General features: G+C 38.7%; 1 protein-coding gene across 1 annotated transcript; it reads left to right on the forward strand.

The window, feature by feature from the left end:
* Positions 1–340: 340 nt before the first annotated feature.
* Positions 341–9947, forward strand: LOC131648138 (amino acid permease 6-like). Its single transcript, XM_058917923.1, has 6 exons — positions 341–410; positions 520–753; positions 941–1034; positions 1130–1344; positions 9062–9207; positions 9303–9947. Exons 1-6 carry the CDS (start codon positions 341–343, stop codon positions 9945–9947), a joined length of 1404 nt encoding a protein of 467 aa, XP_058773906.1.
* Positions 9948–24580: the final 14633 nt, after the last annotated feature.

Below are 24580 nucleotides of genomic sequence, written 5' to 3' on the forward strand. Positions count from 1 at the left end.
AAATTAGTTATATACTATATTTCAATTTTTATTAATTTATAATTAAATAATATAATTAACTTACATGCACCAGACTAGTTCAAGTACTAGCAAATTATTCAAATTCGTACGTTAATTATAAATAATTAGTTATGTACTGCAAAATAGATAAACATTTAATGAAAAAAGTATATTAAAAAATTAAAATTATCCTCTAAAATTAAATTTCTTAACATAGATATTTCTTTATTGTAGTCTAAACACACGAAATTATTCCCAAGTATTCAAATCAAATCAGGACATTAAATAGGCGCCAATGTTAAAATACTTTGCAAAACAAAAAACATAGCAAGAGAGAGTCATGGTGGTGGAGAATAGCTTCTCCTTAGAAGATAGCAAATATGATGATGATGGTCTCACAAAACGAACAGGTTTGTATTTTATCTCGTAAACTATATTTTATTTTCTTATTTTTCATTTTCACATGATATTACTACGTTGTTATTTTAACATATAATGTTTAAATTATTATTCATGAAGGAACATGGATAACTGCGAGTGCACATATAGTTACTGCTGTTATAGGATCTGGAGTGTTGTCGTTGGCATGGGCCGTCGCTCAGTTGGGATGGATCGGAGGGGCGGTCGCTCTCATACTCTTCCCGCTTATCACTCTATTTACTTCTATTATTCTGACTAACTGTTATAGATATCCAGATCCTGTTCATGGGAGTAGAAACCCTACATACATGAAGATGGCCAAAAGAATTTTAGGTAATAAGTTAAAATAAATTATAGCTTAATTATGAAAAATAATATTAGAAAAATCATATTAATATTAATCTATGAAAAATATATTTATTTATAATAAATTTGTAAAATTTCAACATACTTTTTATTTAGTCTACTAATTAACAATTATTTTTGTTGTATTGTAACGTTTCTTTCTCGTTCTCTACAGGAGGAATTCAGTACAAGTTTTGTGGTGTAGCTCAGTATGCAAGTCTTGTGGGTATTACCATTGGTTACTCTCTCACAGCATCCATTAGTATAGTGTAACAACCTCTCACTAAATCTATAATTTATTTAATAAAATAAAACTGATAATAGCAGTAATAAATAATAATAACACTTCATGGTTTCTTACCAGGGCCATAAAAAAATCCAATTGCTATCATAAGTTTGGTCATGAAGCAGATTGTGATTCAGCCAATTATCCATATATGGCCATTTTTGGGATCTTTCAGATTTTCATAAGCCAAATTCCAGATTTCCATGAACTTTCATGGCTCTCTATTGTTGCTGCTGTCATGTCTTTTGGTTATGCCTCTATTGGTTTCGGTCTCTCCGTAGCAAAAATTGCAGGTTAGCAAATAAAAATTAGTTATGTATTATATCTCTATTGCTCAACTCATATGTGTTAATTGAATTAAATTAATGTAAACGGCTAGTTTAGGGTTTAATTTCTGGTGACAACATTTATTGAAAAAAAAATCCAAATAACCATGTTTAATAATTTATTTACACCAAAAACCATGTTTTCGGCAAAATTACGCATATGACCAGGTTTCAGAGGTGGTCTCCACATAGGAGCCACCTCAGGTGGCGCCAAAGACCAAAACCTCTTAACCTATGCGCCACCCAGGGTGGCATCAATGCATATTTTTCCCTTTTTAGCCACCTGGGTGGCGCCTATGTATATATATATATATATATATATATTTTTTTTTGTTTTTTTTTTTGTTTTTTTTTTTAATTGTTTATATACTATTTTTTTTCAAATTTTTTTTATTTATTAACAAAATTGTTTTAACAATTAAATAAATAATGAAACACCACATGTCATTCATTCCAAACATTACAAATACAAGAAATGCAGAAACAACATTAGAAATACGGTCATACAGTTCAAACATTACAAATACGGTACAAAAAAGATAAATAATAAAACATGGATATTATGCTATTCACGACCCCTCTGACCATGACCCCTCCGACCCGGCGCCGGACCATGACCCCTCTCACCGCCAGTTCCGCAATCTGGAACTACTCGAATCCGGTTGGAAGGATCTCGACGACCGACTTCTCCACGACCCCCCCTATTCCTTGGTTGTTCTTGTTGTGTCTGGGTAGGCGGTCCTCGGATTAGCCCCTCCATGCGCTCATTGGACATGTATTCTTGTATGTTGCTGTCAAATAGTCGGGTCCCCATGCCCTCAAAGATTTGTCTTAGCGGTGGAGTTGCGTCACATGGTCGGTAAAATCCAGCGCTTGATTGACCTTGAAAAAATGGCATTGTTTGCTGGGGTGTGGTGTACCCATATTGTTGGTGTTGTGGAAATTCGTACTGTGACGATTGAGTGGTCATTTGCTCGTTTGGGTCGTAATTGTCATCTAGACCCATGTCAAGGCTGGGTTGCCTATTGTAGCTGGAGGGGCCGGCGTCGCCGTGTTGCTGGGTGAAGGCCCATGATTGTTGCTGGATGGGTTGCCTAGTGGAGGAGGAGGGGCCGGCGTCGTAGTGTTGTTGGGTGAAGCCCCACGATTGTTGTTGGACGGGTAGCCTAGTGGAGGGGTCGGCGTCACGGAGTTGTTGGGTGAAGCCCCATGATTGTTGTTGGAAGGGTTGACTTTGGTAGGGCGTTGTTGGTGTTGTTTGAAATTCCTCATGGTCAGGTTGTTCGGATGTTTGGCGTTGTCGGCGTTGTTGGCGTTGTTGTCGTTGTTGGGGTGGTTGTTGGGGTGGTTGTTGTGCGTATTGTTGGGGTGGTTGTTGTGCGTATTGTTGGGGTGGTTGTTGTGCGTGTTGTTGTTGGCGGGGGTCGTGTAGGTAGTAGGGGTCTGACACATACATATCGGGGGTTGTGACTGTTCTATACCAAGCAAGGTAACTCGCGGTTGGAAACATGGGGAGTTGGGCAACAGGGAATTGTAACAGACGGCTGCGACGCTGCCTCCACATCTCACAAAATTCAGGTGCGAATGTACGATAATCTACGTGGTCCCATTGATTGTTAACTCTTTTAATATGCCAGCGACCCAAATCAGTGGGGGGATCCGGGATCGGTTGATGCATGCCAAACTGCAGTCTCACACGGTCAGATTGGTGCATCTCAATGATGTTGAACCTTATTATCGGTACTACTGCAGTCCAAACTTCCCGGTCACTCTCGTTTGGCTCATGGTCTAGCAACAAGTATGGTCTCCAATTAAACTGCGTGGGAGAAAAAATAACATATTATTAAAAAGCATGATGAATTGTAATACATCTATATGATCATATAAAAGTTTAGGGATAATACATCTTCAGCTCGGAGGTGATCAATTAGGTCCCGATATAAAACAACACTCCCCCTCGGATTCTTACTGTAATCCAATTTAGGACCACAGAACCTAAAAAAAAAAGAGCAAAAATGTTATTTCAGATTTTTATGAAAAAGATAGTTAGCATTCAAGGAATAGCGTTGAAAAAGAGAAAAAGACGTACCTTGTTGCATAAGGGAACGTGTAGTTGTTCCTGCCTACAGGGGACAGCGTCGGCATTCTCCACCAACCCCATACTTGTAGGAGGAACGCACATCCATAGAAGGTGCACTTCTCGGCAACCGCGTTCTTACAAAGAGACTGGTATAACATCGCCAAAACGGCGGACCCCCAACTATATTTCCTAATCTTGCTAATACTGTCAAATTTACTTAAATAGAAAAAGTTGACAGTGTTACCTGTCGACTCCGGGAATAAAAGTTTACCAAACATCAACATTATATAAACCTTAGTCATTAACCAAACATGCTCCTCAGTAAAGTTGTCCATCAAGACGAGTTCATCATAGTAATCTCTAAGGGAGACCAGACTGATACCCTGGCCTCTTGAACCTTGAGTAGGCACAACTAGATCTCTTCCCAACACTCTCTCACACATTGAATTAGCATGTTGAACAGATCCATTAACAGCCTTGCCATCAATGGGCAGACCAAGTAACATATAAACATCCTCTAGAGTAATAGTACACTCACCTATTGGAAGATGAAACGTGTGGGTTTCAGGCCTCCATCGCTCTTGTAAGGCAAGGATGAATTTTCTGTCTATGGTGTTGTTGTTAACTTTTATGATATGTCCGAAGCCACATGCTTGGAGATTCGGAATAATCCTCTCGTCGGGTTCAACGTAAGCGTGAGAACGTGTACGGAATCGGTCAACAGCCTAAGAACCACAAATAAATCGATTAAACTGGATATCATATACGCATAGATGTTTAGAAATAAATAAGTATAAACTTACAAAGGTCGCCAAATTCGCTCTAGTTCCTCTGTGTGTTTCACCCATGGTAAGAAGTTGTTGAGCCATTTTCAAGAACTCTTTAAGTTTTCTGCGGAATTGAAAATGCAAAGTGGTTTTTTGAAGAAGGAGAATATATGTTGGTGAAAAGAAAGCAAGTATATGAGAGTATTTATAGAGGGTTGGTGGTTGTTGATGTTAAGTGCATGAGGGCCAAGTGGTGAGCATGCATGTGATACAGATATCAAAGTGATAAAGATGGGTTCACAAGCATTCTGTGTTGAAATGACCATGCATTCCCGTGTTTTGTGCTGACTTTGTCTAAGCATGCATGCATTAATTGTTTCTGGAAGAATAGACTAGGCCTGCATCCCGTGTTCGGTGCTGAATTGTCTAGGCATGCATGCATACAGTATTTCGATGCAGGTAGATCACATGCTGGCGGATCAGATTAGGGTTTTGGCAGTGGGGACCACTAGACAAAATTAGGGCAAAAAAAAAAAAAAAAAAAAAAAGAAAGTACACTAATGCGCCACCCCAGGTGGCGCCATGCTGGAAAAAGTTGGTCTAATGCGCCACCCCAGGTGGCGCCTACATGCTACTGTTATTTTTTTTTTTTGAAAATTTAGGGTTAGGGTTTGGTTAGGGTTTTCTATGTTTTTTTTTTGAAAATTTAGGGTTAGGGTTTGGTTAGGGTTTTTTGTGTCACCGAAAATAATTAGCATACAGTCTTCGCATGTGATTGTACAGTGTACACTGTTCAGTATGGTTGTGTCTGGTCAAGTCGACTGTAGTTCACCAGTGTCAAGCACCCTCAAATCAACTCAGGCATTCATTTTCCGTCAACTTTATTCGCATGTGATTGTACAGTATGGTTGTGTCTGGTCAAGTCGACTGTGCAACAGTTCAGCAGTGTCATGCACACCTCAAATCAATTGTGAACAGTCTGGTGTGCAGCAGTGTCATTTATTCATCAAATCAACTCAGTACGCATGTGATTGTATAGTATTCGCCTTCATAATTGTCATCACTCAATGTTCGTCTACATAAAGGAAACTTATAACGTGTAAACTAACACAACACATTACACATCTGATTACATATTTGAAATAAAACTCTCTACCCACTCAACAATGGCCCCTCCGCAATACATTATCAACGCTCATATTTTTGGCGAGACCTATGACAACGAAGAAGTTGGTTTTCTGTTTAGAAACACTGAGGTTAAACGATTTTGTTTAAGCAGAAAAGCAAATTTCAGTTACTTCAAAGGGAGATTAGAGACGAAGCTTGCAATGGGTGGTGTATCCCAGATTGTTTACCAATATCGATTTCTTCGTGGAGACAACCCGGTCAAGTTTATCCAAGTTGAGATCAAAGACGATGAAGACATGCAGAATATGTTTGCCAATCATGAGTATTCTGGTTACGAATGCATAGAACTGTATGTTACTCTACCAGAAGTTCAAACCACACAAATGGTTGAGTCACAAGTCATTGATGCACTTGGAGACGAGAAAGCAGAGGTCGACGTTGTAGATGAAGAAGAAGAAGCACCGGAAATAGAAGTTGATAACCTGGTAAACGAGGAAAGTGAAGATGAACCGGAAGTTGTTGTACCACGAGATCAAGTGCATATGCCTCCAGTGCACATGAGGAACCTGAATTTTGATGGGGATGACGAACCATCGACTGATATTTTCTATGATCCATACACCCAAACAGATCAACGGTTAAAAGTAGGAGACAGATTTCGTTCTAAGGAGGCATGTATCATGGCCATAAAAAGATTTCATATGGCAAACAATGTTGATTTTAGAGTTGATCGCGCCAATGTCGAAAGGTACAAAATTTACTGTAGTAACACTGATTGTGGATTCAGGTTGCATGCATCATACAGGAAGAGAAGTGACTCATGGGTTATAGGATATATTTCCCAAGATCACACATGTATTAACACAAATGTTTCACAAGATCACCGTAAGCTCAGTTATGACATCATTTGTCAAGAAATCTTGCCTCTAGTTGAAAAAGATCCATCGTTAAAGGTGAAAACGATAATCTCTCATATCGTTGCAACGTACAACTACACTCCGTCTTATAGAAAGGCGTGGCTGGAGAAGACCAAGGCGATCAAAGTTGTGTATGGAAATTGGGAGGATTCGTATAAACGACTCCCATATTTCTTATATGCGCTTCAAATTTATGCTCCTGGAACTGTTACTATTTTAGAGACCCTTCCGGCGCAATCTCCAGACGGAACATCACTTCAAGGAAATGTGATATTCCACAGGCTCTTCTGGGCTTTTCGCCCATGTGTACAAGGATTTTCATATTGCAAACCAATTCTTCAAATAGATGGAACTTGGTTGTACGGAAAATATAAAGGCACCATGTTGATGGCTGTGGCTCAAGACGGAAATAGTAACATCTTTCCTGTTGCTTTCGCTCTTGTGGAAGGAGAAACTGCTGGAGGTTGGGGTTTCTTTCTCAGAAATCTTCGGACACACGTTGCCCCCCAACCTGGACTTTGCTTGATTTCAGACAGACATGCTGCCATCGAGAGTGCGTACAACAATCCAGCAAACGGGTGGCAAAACCCTACATCAACGCATGTTTATTGTATTCGACACATCGCACAAAATTTCATGCGGGCTCTTCGGAAGACTCTTGTAAATGCCGGATATGCGTTGACGCAGCCGACGTTCCAATATTATCGACAAGAAATTGTAGCGGCAAATCCAGATGCAGGCAGATGGGTTGACAGTCTTGCTAGAGAGAAATGGACCAGATCATACGACAACGGGAAGCGATGGGGGCACATGACTACGAATCTTGTGGAGTCTATGAACGGGGTGTTTAAGGGCATCAGACACCTTCCGATTACTGCCTTGGTGGAAGCAACATACTATAGGATGGCTTCTCTTTTCGCAAGAAGAGGTGAGCGTTGGAATGCAGTTATAGAATCCGGACAATTATAGAGCGAAACATGCGTCAAATTCATGAAAGAGCAATCTGCCAAAGCCAACAGCCACATTGTGACATCTTTCGATCGATTCAACCGGACCTTCAGTGTTAAGGAAACGATTGACCATAACGAGGGCCTTCCGAGACAACAATACAGGGTTCTTATAGATGAAGGGTGGTGCGATTGTGGAAAGTTTCAAGCCTTTCGGATGCCATGCTCTCATGTAATTGCAGCATGTTCGTATGCGCATCAAGATCCGTTAGCACTTTTATCTCCCATTTACAAGGCAGATACCTTGCTCGGGGTGTACAACAACTCATTTCAAGTGATGGCAAAGGAGGATTATTGGCCTACGTATGAAGGGGACGTGGTTTGGCATAATGATAACATGCGGAGAAAGAAAAGAGGTCGCCCGAACAGCACCCGGATCACAACCGAGATGGATCATGAGAAAATGGTACGAAAGTGTAGCATATGTCGTGAAGTCGGGCACAATAAAAATACCTGTCCTAACCGTGGATCAAATTCCACCAACAATTAGTTGTATGTCATCTGTATTTTTATTGACAATGTTTTTGTATTTGTATTATTATTCGTATTTGTATTTGTATTTGTATTTGTATTGGTATTCGTATTTGTATTTGTTATGTATTTGTATTATCCTTTATTAAATCAACTAGTTATGTCTTTGTCTCGTAGTGAAATTGTCTTCATGGCCCATACTGCCACTCTTTATTTTGGACAGTCAGTCAAATACGCATGCTTTCGTCTAGTCCCATCAAGTCAGTCATTGATCAGGGTGTCTGCATTTATCATACATGTTAGGCGTGCTTGTAAACAGTACGCAACATCATTACTTTTTTCTACCCACTACTATTATAAATTAGTGGCTCCTATGGTTGAGTTTACACACACATACACAAACTACAAATACCAAACAATCACACAAACACAACCATGCCTCGCCGGACAACCATTAGGCCAGATGGATGTCACCGGACAACAGAGTTGCCGCCCCGGAGATCAACATGGCGTGCCGAACCTGAGCCGGAGTATCGCAGAAGGAACGGACATGTCATATTCTCCGCCGTCAAACCTCCCATGCCGGTAATGTTTTGGAATATCTCTTCCGTCGAGCAACTCAAGAGGGCTCTCCTGAGATTTTTAGAGGGGGAGTACGAGGCCGGCGAACAGATAAGAAGCATCAAGAGGCTTAAAACAAGGGCCGATCCTGTGACTGAAGCAACGATAAGTTTCTGGCATAAGGTGGAATACGACATTGATGCCATTCAAATGATGCATGGACCTAATGACATTGTTTTAACCGTGGTGATTTCTTAGATGTTTTACTTTATCTTTTCTGTTGGTTATTTTCTATGTACCTTTTAATTAATCAATGAACTACTCTTTTCCGTGGACACTCGACTTAGCTGATTCACTGAACTTATATATTTATGTTAAAAACCATTTTATTAATAAATTAAAAAAAATTAAAAAAAATAGTATATAAACAACAAAAAAAAAACAAAAAAAAAAAAAAAAAGCAAATGAGAGTAGGCGCCACCCTAGGTGGCTAAAAAGGCCAAAATACTCATTGAAGCCACCCTGGGTGGCGCATGAGTTAAGGGAATTTGGCCTATGGCGCCACATGAGGTGGCTCCTATGTGGAGGCCACCTCTGAAACTTGGTCATATGCGTAATTTTGCCGAAAACATGGTTTTTGGTGTAAATTATTTATTAAACTTGGTTATTTGGATTTTTTTTTTTCACATTTATTTATATTATTTCATCTAAATTTAATTGAGTAATTTTATTTTGTTCTTGAATAATATACAGAACCAGGACACCATGTCAAGACCGGTTTAACAGGACTCGTTGTTGGAGTAGATGTCACAAGTTCAAAGAAGTTGTGGAATACCTTGCAAGCAATTGGAAACGTTGCTTTTGCATATTCTTTTAGTAATGTAATTGTTGAGATACAAGTAAGTAATTTTTAACAAATCTACATGAAATTCGCATGTTTACAATACTAATAGGTTAAATATAAAATAAGACTTGATCTTATTTTTATATACAGGACACTTTAAAATCAAGTCCACCCGAAAATCAAGCCATGAAGAAATCAGCCATCACTGGAGTCACAATTACCACATTATTTTATTCATTATGTGGTCTTGTAGGCTATGCAGCATTTGGGAATAATGCACCAGGAAATTTTTTAACTGGATTTGGTTTTTATGAACCATTTTGGTTAATTGACATTGCTAATCTTTTCATCGTTATTCATCTAGTCGGAGCCTATCAGGTATTTGCACAACCTATATATTCTCTTGTGGAAAGTTGGGGTGGTAAGCGTTGGCCAGAAAGTACATTGATGGCAAAAGAATATAATGTGAGAATTCCATTGGTTGGTATATGGAGAATGAATATGTTCAGGGTGATATGGAGGACAACATATGTGATAATCACAACATTGATTGCAATGATACTTCCTTTCTTCAACAGCATTGTGGGTTTGATAGGAGCTATATCATTCTATCCCTTAACTGTGTATTTTCCAATAGAGATGTATTTGATTCAAGCTAAGGTTCCCAAGTACAGTTCTACATGGATTGGAATGAAACTTCTAAGTGGATTTTGCTTGATTGTGAGTCTTGTTGCTGCAGTTGGATCAATTCAAGGAATCATCTCAGAACTCAAGACTTATAAGCCTTTCGAATAATTGGCAACATTGGCATGTAGTTATCATAGTAGTTGGTTTTGTTTTATTTTTTTTTTAAGAGTCTAGTAGCTGAAGCTTCACCAATTAAATGTAATAAATGGGGATATGCTGGTTCGAACTCACCCTAATTTTGTTTAATTTTAATCTAAATTAGTTGGTGTATTCATGGGGCTGATTCTTGGGTTATTTACAATCGGCTTTTTACAATGTTACAGGCAATTAGAATTGTTCTTTTTGTTTAAATAAAATTTTCTAAAGCTAATTATATTAATAATGTAGCTGGAATGATTACTCATTTGGCATCGCATCATTCTGATGATATCGTAAATTGTTGGTGGTATTCTAGAAGTGGTATGTGATAAATTATGGTGTTGCACTATTCTGCAGAGGAAAACTGGATTTAGTCACTTTTTACACTATACTTCCACTGGTGGAAGTCTTACTTAAAACTGAACAATTTGTGAAAAGTGACACTTTTACACTATACTTCCACTGGTGGAAGTCTATTGAAAAACTCTGCTTTTATTGAATTCACCACCAACTGCTATATCTTTCTTAGCATTACAAAGCCTTTATATAGGCTTGAATCAAAACTGACTTAGAAGACAATAAGATGATAATTAAGATGAGGACTCTTTGGTTCTCTCAATCTTAATGATACAAATAAAAAAAATCATTATAATGTGATGGTTACACTTCTTTCATAATGCTTACTAACGAGTTGTCTTCTTCGTTTCTAGTAGGTCGTACGATTTTGATGCCACTAAAAACATCTTGGTCGATTCTTTGTAATTTGTTACTACTCCGTGACGATTTATAAGAAAAAAATCAAATTTAAATTTTTGTGTCTTTTTTAAAATATGTTTTATGGGAAAGATGTAAAAATAGTATTGATTGATTGTTGTTTATATAAAAAAATAAGAGAGAAATCAAACTAAATGTAATTTGCATTTAACCTCTGTCGCCCCTTCAGTTAACCTCTGTCTACCAATTCACTATTCATCCATGTCGCTCACCGTCATTCACTTCCATCTTTGTAGCATTTTAAATTAGGGAACTTATAATTTTGCAATGTTTAATTGTGTTTGATGTCGCTTATGTCTCACATGCAAGCATGCCATCATCACTTAATGATCCCTATAACATCACGAAGAAACCTCACACAAGTTAACATATTTATATAATAAAATGCATTGTTGGATTGAAATCTATTTTGATATAGTAGATAATGTTTATAAAGTTAACATCAATCGAAAGTTATTTGATATGTCAACAAGATGCATAAAAATTAACTGTTACAAAACTTTGAAAAAATCGTTAATTTTGATCATTTTCTTTAATATATCAAATGATTTCCGATTGATCTTAAATTTTTTTGGATATGATCTATATGATGTTATTTTTCAATCCAGCGGCGGACTTTATGGCATGCGGTAAAGAGTTTTCGGATGTGTCATGTTACTAAGTTTGACATTTTGGTGTCATTATCAAATGACACCAAGGTGTCAAAGTTTAATTTGACATCAAATCTCAACCTTTAATAGTACTCGATCAAATAGTTATATAAATAGCCTATTTTTTAGGGAAAATATAGGAAAAAAAATTTAATTAACCATGTTTAATAAAAAAATTACCAAAAAAACTATATTTTCGGGGTATTTACCAAACTGTCTAGGTTTGGGACCCCAAAGAAGTGGATGCGCCAAACCAAATGGCGTATAAGTGTTAAAAGTGGGTGTATGCGCCAAACCATTTGGCTAACCCTAAAAAAGGGATTGTTTGCGCCAAATGGAATGGCGCATTAGGCTTTTTTTTGCCCTAATAGCCATTTCATTTGGCGCCAAAGGCTTATTCTTTTTTTTTTTCTTTTTTTTTTCTTTTTTTTTATTTTTTTAGTTAAGATTTTGTTAATATATATATTTTCAAAATTCCATTTTTATTTAATTAGTTAAGATATATATATATATATAAATAAATTTTCAAAATAATTTTTTAGTCTTAAAAATGAAATACACAAAACGTAAATCGACATTTGTTAACCGAAAATATAACATTGGTGCATTATATTAAAGGAACGAAACATCGATTACAGATAATTAGAGAAACGATATAGCGACACAATTGATTAAAGAAAATACAACAATATGATCAATGGCGTCCATCACCAAGATAGCCATCCGTTCCGCAATTTCGTCTTGTTATGACACGTTTGCCGCGATCGTTGATCCCGCCGCGAATATTGGCACCACCCCTTTCCCTAGCTCTGCCCCTACCTCTGCCCCTTTGTGGTTCTTGCTGGGTTTGTGTCACTGGGCCCAGCATTGGGATGTCTCGTGGATCGCTGTCAATGAATTCGTCGACGCCCCCATAATTATCCGGAAAACCGCTGTTGTAAAGTCGGTTACCCATCCCCTCAAACGTGTCAAGTCGTAGTGGTGGAGTGGGTTGGGAAAAGACTTCGGGTTCATAGCATCCAACTGCACTAGAACTACCCTGATTAAAGCCGAATTGGTTTGAAGGTGTTGCGAAGCCGGAGGGGGTGCCACGGTAAGAGGATTCACCATGAGGACCATCGTCGGGACTAAGATGAAGGATAGATGAACAGGGAGTAAGGTTTTGGCCGAATCCCCTTGTGGACCCTGCAAATGCTGCAAACCCGAATGGTTGTGAATGGGTCTGATATTGGTCCGAGGAATGATGGTGGTCTTCATATTCTTGTAATGGTTGAGACTGGGATTGGAAAATATTTGATTGGCGGTAGTTGCGTGCGGAACGGGATGGAGTACTGAAAAGATTTTGTTGTTGTTGCTGGAGTTGTTGTTGTTCCTGGAGTTGTTGTTGTTCCTGGAGTTGTTGTTGTTGTTGCTGTTGTTGGAGTTGTTGTTGGCGTTGTTGTAGGCGTTGTTGTTGTCGTTGTTGTTGTCGTAGTTGTTGTTGTTGTTGTTGTTGTTGTTGTTGTTGTTCCTCTTCCGGTTGTTGTTGTTGTGGCAAGATGTAGTTCTGTGTGTCATACCCCAATTTTTGACCTAAGATACCACCTCATATCATTTGCATCTCTAACAAATTGCATAGCTTGTGTTTGCTACTTGTGCTCAGCAGGGTTTAATCAGGAAATCACTCATCAGTACAAGTAATAATCAATTAGGGTTTTGTTCTCCCTTCATCTCAAAAGAACCATATTCATCAACAATCAACATTTGGTCCTCAAAGATTCATTTCAACAAGCTCAGAGGCTTTGAATCAACCAGATTAGGGTTTTAACTGAAGACAGCATACTCTTGACTTTTGCTCAGAATTTGACCTAATGACTTGGGACATGACCTCAAAACCCCAAGTACATCATTTTGACCTAATCCATTGGCTCAGAACATCTCCTATACAAAGATTGATCAGACAAATCCTCAGATCAGGGTTTTTGAACTATCAGGGACTGAAATCAGGGATCACATTTGGGAAACCCTAAAAATCCCCAGGAAGTCAATCAAAGGTTTCAATCATCCTCAAATAATCCCTATGACAATATACAATGGAAATTGTATCTCAATTCAAGACCTACAGTCATCAATTTCATCTGGTCGACAATTAGGGTTTTTTGACCTAATTCACTGAACAACTGCCTTTTTAATCAGGACATGGTGTCATAACTCAAACTATGATTCAATATCCTCTAATACCTCAATATGATCCATTCATACCATTCATTTGATGAGGATAGCCTGTTTCATTTGAAATCTCCAGAAACGCGATTCGTCTGAAAAAGTCCACTGTACAAGATCACCATTGACTTTTGGGGAATTTTGGTCAACCATGACTTTTGAAGTTTTAAATCATCAATATATGATATGAGAAGTCATTTGATCAAGGAAAATCAAGAAAATCAATCAAGAATCAAAAGTCAAAAGTTTGACTTTTCATACTTAGAAAAATTTCTAAGTGTTTTTCAATGGTTTTTTCCAAACTTTGGAAGGGAATTTCTCAAAATTTCACCTACAAACTGAAAATAACTTCCAACATGAAAGTTGTAGATTTTGATCCAATAAACAACTTTGACACATATAAATTTTTTCCATAAGATCAACCATTTAAGAGATATGGTGCTTCAAAGTTGGTATCTTTGGAAAATTTCACTTGAAACTTCATTTTTCTCAAAGTTCATGGATCTTTTTCACCCACTTCCTTAAAGGTCTTGAAGAAACTTTCAACTAGGGTTTTGAAGTGTGCAACATGAGCTTTCCAAAATGTCCAAGAGCATGGAAAAATATGGAGTGTAGCCATGGTTTTGAATTTTGACATTAGTGAACTTTTCACTTGAAATTACAAGCCATTTTTACCAAAGTTATGCACTATTCTACCAAATGATCCAATTGATGACACATAGAGGCAATAATTGAAAGATATTTCTGGTTTGAGATCAGAATGGAAAGAGATAAGAAGCTTAGAGAAATAACCATGGTTTAGTTACTTTTAACCATATGCATTAAATGTGAAAGATTGCTTTCTATCCCTTAAGCCAAATCATCAAACTTTGAAGCAAGTTGCAAGGCTCTGCATTCAGAACTCATGGCCTTTAAATAGAGGTCATTTCCACTCTTCAATTCACACCAAAACCTCACAATTATAGGTTTTCTCTCTTCTTTCTTGAATTGCAAGTTTCATGAATTTCAAAGAGGAGAAAGTGCAAGTTCCATCCCTTGCAAGTTCTGAGCAAAATGATGCTTCCCACAACTCATAAACATCATATGGGATGTGTTTGATCCACTCACACACCCCAAATCACCCCAAAACTCAGAATCATCATCTCACCTCCAAATATGCATAACCTAAGCCTTATCATGCCAAAATCAATTCCAGGTCATTTCTGTCCAAACTAACACTTCAAACACCATCCATATACTTCATATGAACTATCCAAACACTCATCATCAACCTGAAACATCAGAATCATCAAGCTCGATTCTCACTTGCTCCTACTGCAGATCGGGTACCACCAACTGCTCCAGAGGTTTTCAATTCACTCCAAGCATCCAGACACCTTCCATAAGGTCCATTGAAGCTATCCAGATCATCAAACAACTTCTGTAACACCCCTATTGCAAAATTCAATTCTCAGGTGGCCGTTTTAGAAGGTAAGCTCTCTTGAACTTCAAACTCTATCATACATGCATCATAAATGAAAAACTGGTTTACCATCATGTTTCTGCATATGTATGGATCATTAACCCTCAATCAATTGCAACTTATCATGCACACACACGATTTCAGATTGAAACTCAGAATTAGGGTTCTTCATGTTCATGCGAAAATTGACCCCCTTAGAGTGAAAATAAATGAATTATGAGGGCACCATCATGTTCCTCGTGAAAAACCGAGTGAGATAGACCCTTTGATTGATCAAAACAACTCAGTTTTCAGAAAATTCAAAATCAAGTTAGGGATGTGTTCTTGGCGCCATTTTTTGTTCAGAAATTCAAATGGTTCGTTTTAAAATATAATTAAATGGAAGTGTGTTACTTACAAGCTGCGCGCGCAGCTCAGTTGGCAAGTGTTTTGGTTGGTAACCTCCAGGTCGTGGGTTCAAACCCTTGTGAGACCAAACCTTTTTTTTTATCACTATTTTTCTCTATTTTCTTCACAACTTCACCAATTAATTTAACCCATCAAATTAATTTATTTTCTCTTAATTTTTTACACACCTCTTATTTAATATACATATTTTGACAATATCAAAAAAAATCACAAAAAAATATTTATTTAATGTGTTTTTAATTAGGTTTAAAATGATACATTTTTAAGTGTTTTTAAATACTTTAAATATTTGTTTTTCATTTAATTTTCAAACCTAATCACTTGTGAATATTTTTTTATCAAACCCTAATCACTTAGGTCTTAATTGAGCATTAAAATTTAATTTAAACTTAATTAAGTTGACTTTTGTCAAATTCAAATCGTTTTAAAACAAGCGTTCGCGATTCTTTTCAAAAACGATAAACCATTTCTTTTTGAAACTATTAATTAAATCTTTTAATTGATCAATTGATTTTCAAAATGAAGTGGGGCCTCTCGAATATTAGAGAGTGTAAGTCCCATTTCTTTTCTTCTTGTACAGTTTTAAACAGAAAACTCTTTCAAAACAAACTTTCAAACAGTTTTTCAAACGACGCGTCTGTAAATAAAACAATCAACCATGTTTTATAAAATAAAACACGGGCCTCCACGTAGGTATAAGTCCCAAGCCCTTTTGTACATACCCATTCCAGTACATGAAATTAGGTATTTCATTGTACGCCTTTTTGTACATACACCTTTTTGTACATATCTCGATCAATTTGATTTTGAACTTTGAATAACAAACCAAAAATGAAGGTTTTCTTTAAATCTTCCCAAAAATACCATGGGCCTCCATGTAGGTATAAGTCCCAAGCCCCTTTGTAAATACCTGTTTACATAGCTTTGAATAAATTCAAGTGGACCCCTCCTCGAGTATAAGTCCCGAGCCCCCGTGTATACAAATGGATCATGCTTACAGGTATATTTCCTTCATAAACTCCATTATATACACACACTTTGTCATATATATATATAATTATTCATAACCTGTTCATGTTTGTTCATGTTTGTTCATACTTGTTCATGTTTGTTCATATGTGTGATATGTGTGCTTGTTCAACTTAGTACAACACTAGGTTCCCCATAGCCTCCTATTGGGCTTCGTGCAAAGAATCTCCACTAGTTTAGGTTAGGACATAGAGTATGGTTTCCCGGTGAAATCGCTCTAAGAGCTCAGACCAACTATACCATGCCTCCCCTTTGGCTTTGTACAAACGAGTGACCCTCCCATAGCCTCCTCTTGGGCTTACAATGCAAGGACCCTGGATTGTCCCTCCCATAGCCTCCTCTTGGGCTTACAATGCAAGGACCCTCGGATAGCCTCCTCTTGGGCTTCGTACAAGGACCCACGGGCTTCTTATAAGCATCCCCAATATCCAAATCAAAAAACCCTAGGAGATTAGACATTTATCATCTCTATGATAGGAGTATCTCTTTTATATCATCACAAACAATCAATCAATCAAACGTTTTTGCCACAAGGCTGGCTAATCAATCAAACTTCTTTTTGCCACAAGGCTGGCTAATCAATTAAACCGTTTTGCCACCATACTGGCTGATTAATTAAAGTTTTTGTCACAAGGCTGACTTCATTGAAACTTTTGCCACGAGGCTGGCTGATTAATCAAAACTTTTTGTCACAAGGCTGACTTCATTGAAAGTTTTTGCCACAAGGCTGGTTAAACAACAAAAACATCTTTATCATTCTAAGCACCCTAAGTGGCATGGCCCCGGGCTTATAATGAAAAGATTTTCAAACAAAATCAAACAGATGTATGTGATGATATAGATTAGATACATCGAACATTTAGATGACATTTGTCTCTTATCCTTTGCTTCCACTAGCATAAGTGGGAACTACGATCGCTCTGACTTTCTCAACATCCCTTTGAGAATACGTAGGCACAAGGTCTTATTCCTTGGCGAGCAAAACTTCTCCCTCAAACCATTCAAACCTTAGCACCCGTAGACCCCGAGCTACAGATGCTCTGATTCCCTCTAAGGGATATGTATGCAGAGGATCGCGATGATCTTTGCGAGCATAATCAAACAAACACCTTAGGTCCCACCTATTTCACAAGAACCTCTCAATAACATGGAATGAAAAAAAAAGCAAAGAAACCTATAGAGTACTATAGATACTTTGGGTGCTAATACCTTCCCTTCGTATAACCAACCCTCTTACCCAAGATCTCTCCCCCCACTTTTAGGTTATTGCAGCTTTTTTCCTTTTCCTACTTTGGAAATAATAAAAAGTTTGGTCGAAACAAAAGAAAAATCATTTTTTGAGCACTCGAGCCCAAAGAAGGCATAAGGTGTCTCATCTCGAAAAAGACAACGATTTTTCCCCGCGACAGAAAAATGGCGACTTCACTGGGGAATATCTTTTTATTGTTTCCAAAGGAAGGGTTAATTCTATTTGCTTTATTTTTCATTTCATTTTTTGTTATATGTGTGGTTTTGGTTCTGTTACTTGCGTGGTTCTGTTACAAGTGATACATTATGGACAAATCCTAACCCGGATTAAGTACACATAAGAAATTAGGTGGAGGGTATAGTCATGTGCAGGCGCACTTGAGAATCCTTCCGCTCAGTGGAGGTTCCTTGTTGGTAATATATGTTTAGCATGTTTCGTAGCGAAGACATTATTACTTTCATTGAACTGTAGAAGCTGAGTTGGCCGTAGAACCCCAACCCATCCTGGCCTTATTAGGTTGTGGTGCAGAAACTATTCAGGTGAAGACTTGGATTAGTTGTCATGCGGAGAACCACACTCAGACGAGTTTTTCTTGAGAATATTGCTGGCTCATTAGTTTAATTGTGGAAGGCCGGTAATATCCGAAAGAAAAATGTAGACTCTGACGTATCAGTAGAACATGTTGTGCAGGTGATTAACTAGAACTATCCCATTTTTGGTTCTCTGACCTCATGCTCGTGACTTTGGACCTTTGAACCTATGCGTTACCATGTTTGCGTTACCATGTTTGTTTGTAGTACCATGTTAGTGTTACCATGTTTGAACTACCATGTTTGCTTTACCATGTTTGAATATGTGGCATCCATGCATCCATGCATTCATACATTAAAAAAACCATCTTTTTCCATAAAAACATGATTTTTCCAAAAAAATTTAGAGAATTTTCTTTGCAAACATTATAGGATTAAGTTATGGAAAAAAGGTATACCAAAAAGTACGGTTTCAAAGCGCCTGATGTAGAAAGACTGATAGAGTTAGCATCTTCTGTACAAGATCCTTGTAATTTTAAGAAAAGTTATGGAAAGCTTTTTCCTATTTTGAACACTCATGTTGATGAAGGACTTCTCAAAACTCTGGTTCAGTTCTATGATCCCGTCTACCGATGTTTCACCTTTCCAGACTACCAATTGGTACCGACCTTGGAAGAATATGCCAATCTTTTAGGTATTCCTGTGTCTGACAAAATACCCTTCAATGGTTTGGAAGCCATTCCTAAGTCACACGTCATTGCAGCAAGTATCCACATGAAGAAGTCCGAAGTAGAGAGTAATTTGACTACCAAAGGAAACCTCCCGGGTTTAACTTCACACTTCCTGGTAAAGAAAGCCTTTGATTTCATCGAGACTGGTAGCATGATAGCTTTTGAAGCTGTACTAGCCTTGCTCATCTATGGGTTGGTTCTGTTTCCCAACGTCGACAACTTTGTTGATATCAATGCCATAAAGATCTTTCTGATTGGAAATCCTGTTCCGACTTTACTTGGTGACATGTATTTCTCTGTCCATCATAGGAATCGCCAAGGCGGTGGAATCATTGTATGTTGTACACCTCTGTTGTTCAAATGGATTGTTTCACACTTACCTCAGTCTCCTATTTTCACGGAAAATCGAGAAGGTTTGCGTTGGCCTCGAAGACTTATGTCTCTTACTAATAATGATATTCATTGGTATACCTTGGCTCGCTGTGGTACAGAAACTATTGATAGTTGTGGAGAGTTCGCCAACGTACCCCTCATTGGTACACAAGGAGGAATTAACTACAATCCGGTTCTAGCCCGACGACAACTCGGGTATGCAAATTCAGCTAAACCCATTGGTCTCGCAGTGGAAGGATACTTCTACCGAGAAGGGGATAATCCTAAAAGGTTGAAAGCAAGAATGGTGAGAGCTTGGTACGACGTCCGGTGGAAAGAAAAAGGCGAGGAAAGAAATTGCATTGCCATGGACGCCTACACCTGCTGGGTAAAGAAAAGAGCAAAGGAGTTTCAAATGCCTTATGCTTATGAAAAACCCATGTTTCCTGCAGTATCTCAACGACCCAACATTCCCGCTATGGAGGAATACCAAGACACTTTGGCTAAGATGAGGATAGAAAAAGACGCTTGGGAAGAAAAGTTTCGTAGAACTGATGTGGAAAATAGAAAGTTGAAGAAAAGAGTGAAAGATCACGAAGAATCTCTCTATTATCAAGATGGATGGCTCATGAGTAAAGATGAGAAGATTCGTCAGAAAGACGCTGCAATCAAGAGGTACATCAAAGAAAGCAAGAAAAACCTTGAAGGCTCAACAAGCAACGCTCCGACTCCTGATGATTGGAAGAATATTGTTGACAAGCTGAGGACTGAAAAGGCCGAATTGAAAGCTCACTATGGGAAAGAAATCATGAAGCTCAAGCTGCACAATGCATTTGGTTCTTCGTCTGATGAAGATACTTAGGATTGTTTAGCCTTTAATTTAATTTGCTTTTGTAAGGAGCTACGCTCCAATGTTGTAACATTTCCCATTATTGCAATAAAAAAAAATGAATAAAAGATTGTTTGTGTTCAAATGTTTGCAAGGAAATAATCTTAAAAAAATATTTGGAAAAATCATAAATTTCCTTTTACATACATCATTCTGCATATCGAGTCTGTTGTCTAGAGTCTTATCTTTTGGATCTTTCTCCAATAGATCGTCAAGCTGTCGCGTCTCAAAGTTTCTCGACCGCGCTCGCAATCAGATCACAGATACAATACTCGTTCGAACAGAAGAAGAGTAATGGAACACTCTGAACAAGAGAATATTGAGCTCCGTGGTACAGTGACCACCCTTCAGGAAAAGTTGGAAAGTCTCACTACTCTGGTTGACTCCTTGATGGCCGCACAGAATCAGCCGTCGCCACCCAACAGCCAAGCGACGGTAACATCTGAGGTCACTACTCCAGTTTCTACAGTTGCGTTCGGTATTCCATCTTTCTCCATGCCAGAAGGTTGGGGCACGCCTTTCAGCTTTGGTACAGGTTTCCGCCATAATGTTTCTGGAGTTCAAACATCCACAACTGAAGCGCCTGCTGCACAAAGTTCACAGTTTACTCCAAATCAGGGGGTAACTTTTTCTCAAGTCACTATGGCACTTTCTCAGCCCACTATGACAGTTCCGACTCCTATGGTTCACACTATTCCTTACGGAGATAATGAGATTTATCATGATCAAGGTGATAGCACAAATCAGCGTAATCTTGTAGGAGATCTCCAAGAGCAGTTTAATAAGATGCAGTTGGAAGTTAAGGCTATCCGTGGAAAAAATTTGTTTGGAAAGAATGCCCAGGAGCTATGTTTGGTTCCCAGTGTTCAGATACCTGCTAAATTCAAGGTCCCAGACTTTGAGAAATACAAAGGAAGTTCTTGCCCACAAAGCCATCTTGTGATGTATGCTAGAAAGATGTCTACTTATGCAGATAATCATCAGTTGCTTATCCATTACTTTCAAGACAGTTTGACTGGCGCCGCACTGAAGTGGTACACAGGCTTGGATACCACTAACATTCGAACATTCAATGACCTAGGAAGGGCCTTTGTCCGACAATACAAGTATAACTAGGATATGGCTCCAGACAGAGATCAGCTTCGATCCATGGCTCAGAAAGACCATGAAGCTTTCAAAGAATATGACCAACGATGGAGAGAAACTGCTGCTCAGATTAATCCACCGTTAAAAGAGAAAGAGATGACAAAGATCTTCTTGAATACTCTCAGTCTGTTTTACTATGAACGCATGATTGCTAGTGCTCCAAGTGATTTCACCGAAATGGTAAACATGGGGATGCGTCTAGAAGAAGGAGTCTGAACCGGACGTCTAACTAAAGAAGGTGGATCTTCAAGCGGAACCAAAAAGTTTGGAAGTGGTTTCCCAAAGAAGAAAGAACAAAGTGTTGACATGGTATCCCAAGGAAAGCCAAGAGGAAATGTAAATCGTCAACGACAGGTAGCTGCTATCGCACCAGTCGTTAATACTGCACCGAATCCGGGGTTTACTCCGCAGTTTCAGCAACAGCCTCGACCCCAGGTTCAACAGTTTAACAATAATCAGAACCGTGTACAAAGAGCTCCACAGTTTGATCCGATTCCAATGACCTACACAGAGTTGTATCCTGCTTTGATTGAAAGAGGTCTTGTTCAAACCAAGGCACCACCACCAGTACCTGAGAAACTCCCATGGTGGTACAAAGCTGAGGTCTCATGCCCTTATCATCAAGGAGCACCTGGCCATGATCTCGAGCATTGCATAGCTTTGAAACATGAAGTTCAGAGGTTGGTAAGATCTAATCTCCTCTCTTTCAGAAATTTGAATCCAAATGTGCAAGCAAATCCGCTACCCAATCATGGAGGGCATGTTGTGAATATGGTGTACGGATGTCCTGTTCCGTACCGAGTCTATAATATCAACTTCTCAAGAGCCGATTTGGTACAAATGCACGCTACTCTTTGTCGAGGGCCGAATTTTCGCCAGCATCACTACAGTTCCTGTAGCATATGTTGTATAGATCCTCACGGATGTTCGATTGTGAGAAGAGATCTCCAAGTACTGTTGGATAATGGTACTATTCAGATCTACAGAAATAGGAATGAAAATGAAGTTAACATGATAGGATGCTATCCGCATGAGCTTTTAGTCTCAGATATCAACTCGGAAATGCCTACAGTTAACGTCATCGTTCCTCATTTCAACATGCCTGAGCGCATAGAAGTTACTTATAACAAGCCAAAGGTTCCTATTGCTCCTTTGATCATTTGTCTACCTGGACCTGTTCCTTATGACTCTGACAAGGCAGTTCCATACAACTACAATGCTACAATGATAAAGAATGGACAAGAAGTTCCTTTACCTACTCTTTCATCTGTCGTGAACATCGCTGATGTAAGTCGAGTAACAAGAAGTGGACGTGTGTATACTCCACTACCTCCAAAGCAACCTGTCGCTCCTGCAGCCGGACAAAATTCTGTCAATACACCAGTGGGAAATCCTGTGGAAACTCCTGTCAGTAATACAAACACTGATGTTGGTCAATCCAGTGGAACCAATGTGAATCCTGATTTTGATGAAATTTTGAAGCTTATCAAAAGAAGTGAATACAAGATTGTGGATCAGCTTATGCAGACTCCTTCAAAAATCTCAATACTTTCATTGCTGTTAAACTCTGAAGCCCACAGGGAAGCCCTGATGAGAGTTTTGGATCAAGCTTTTGTAGATCATGATGTGACTGTTGACCACTTTGATGGGATAATAGCCAACATAACAGCTTGCAACAATTTAAGCTTCTGTGATGAAGAACTTCCCGAGGAGGGTAGAAATCACAATCTTGCTTTGCACATTTCTATGAACTGTCAGTCAGACTCTTTGTCCAATGTGTTGGTAGACACTGGATCTTCCTTGAATGTGATGCCAAAGACGACTCTTGCTCGTTTGTCTTACCAAGGAATGCCTATGAAGTTCAGTGGTGTAGTAGTCAAAGCATTTGATGGTTCGCGAAAATCTGTTATCGGCGAAGTCAACCTTCCCATGACAATTGGTCCACATACATTTCAAATCACTTTCCAGGTCATGGACATTCAAGCTGCTTATAGCTGTCTGTTAGGACGACCATGGATCCATGAAGCAGGGGCAGTAACTTCTACGCTCCACCAAAAGTTAAAATTTGTAACAAATGGAAAATTGGTAACAATAAGTGGAAAACAAGCCTTGATGGTGAGTCATTTATCCAATTTCTCTTTTATCAGTGCCGATGATGTGGAAGGAACTCAGTTCCAAGGTCTCTCTTTAGAAGACGAATCTTCCAAGAAGAAAGCATCGATCTCTTCTTACAAAGAGGCGGTAAAAGTAGTGAAAGATGGAACTACCACTGGCTGGGGGCAAGTTGTGATCCCGACCAAGAATGAAACTAGAGCAGGTCTCGGATGTTCACCAATGTTCTCAAACTGCACCAAGAAGGATGAAACCCTTCGTCCGATCAAAGAAACGTTCATTAGTGGAGGGTTCCTTAATCCAATCCCTCAAGAGGTTAATGTCCTTATCGAAGAATGTATCGAAGAAGGTTTACCTGATCCTGAAGAAGAATGGAAATGTTATCTCAATGACTCAGGATACATATCTCAGGAAGAACCATATCCTCCTTCAGAGAAATCCAATGCCAAAGAAACTGAGCCTATTCCTGCAGAGATTTGGGACACCTTGGGACAACCAAGTGGAAAATTTGATTATATGGTGAAATATACTGCACCTGAAAGTTACAAGATTGCGATTGAGGATATCCAACCAACTGGATGGGGAGATTCCTTTGACTATAATAGTCAACCAGAAGAGGTTTATCAGCCCTGTCAATTCTCTCAGCAGCCTGAAATTACTGAAGATTTCGGATTCGATATACCTGCCAAGGTCCATAATCCTGAAGATGGTTATTATCACATAAATGCCATTTTTTAAGATGAAGGGGAAGATGGTCCCGCAACTGACTTAGAAAGTGTCGCTGACAATGAGTCTCTTCATCCTGAAGACTGGGAAATACATCCTGAAAATTCTGAAGATTGTGACTCATCTTATGCTCTTCAAGAAGCAGAAGAAGACCGTTTCAACTCTACAAAGAACAAGGTTGACAAACCAGGACCTTCAAATCCTGCTCGACCAGCAGACGATGTCAATACTGAAGATAATTCTGGGGAGAATTTTCCTGAATACATAATACACAGAGGAGTTCGTTGCTACTGGAAGGCTGTCGACGTTCCGAATGTTGTTCG

This window comes from Vicia villosa, linkage group LG1 (genome assembly GCF_029867415.1).
Source record: "Vicia villosa cultivar HV-30 ecotype Madison, WI linkage group LG1, Vvil1.0, whole genome shotgun sequence".
NCBI classification, from domain to species: domain Eukaryota; kingdom Viridiplantae; phylum Streptophyta; class Magnoliopsida; order Fabales; family Fabaceae; genus Vicia; species Vicia villosa.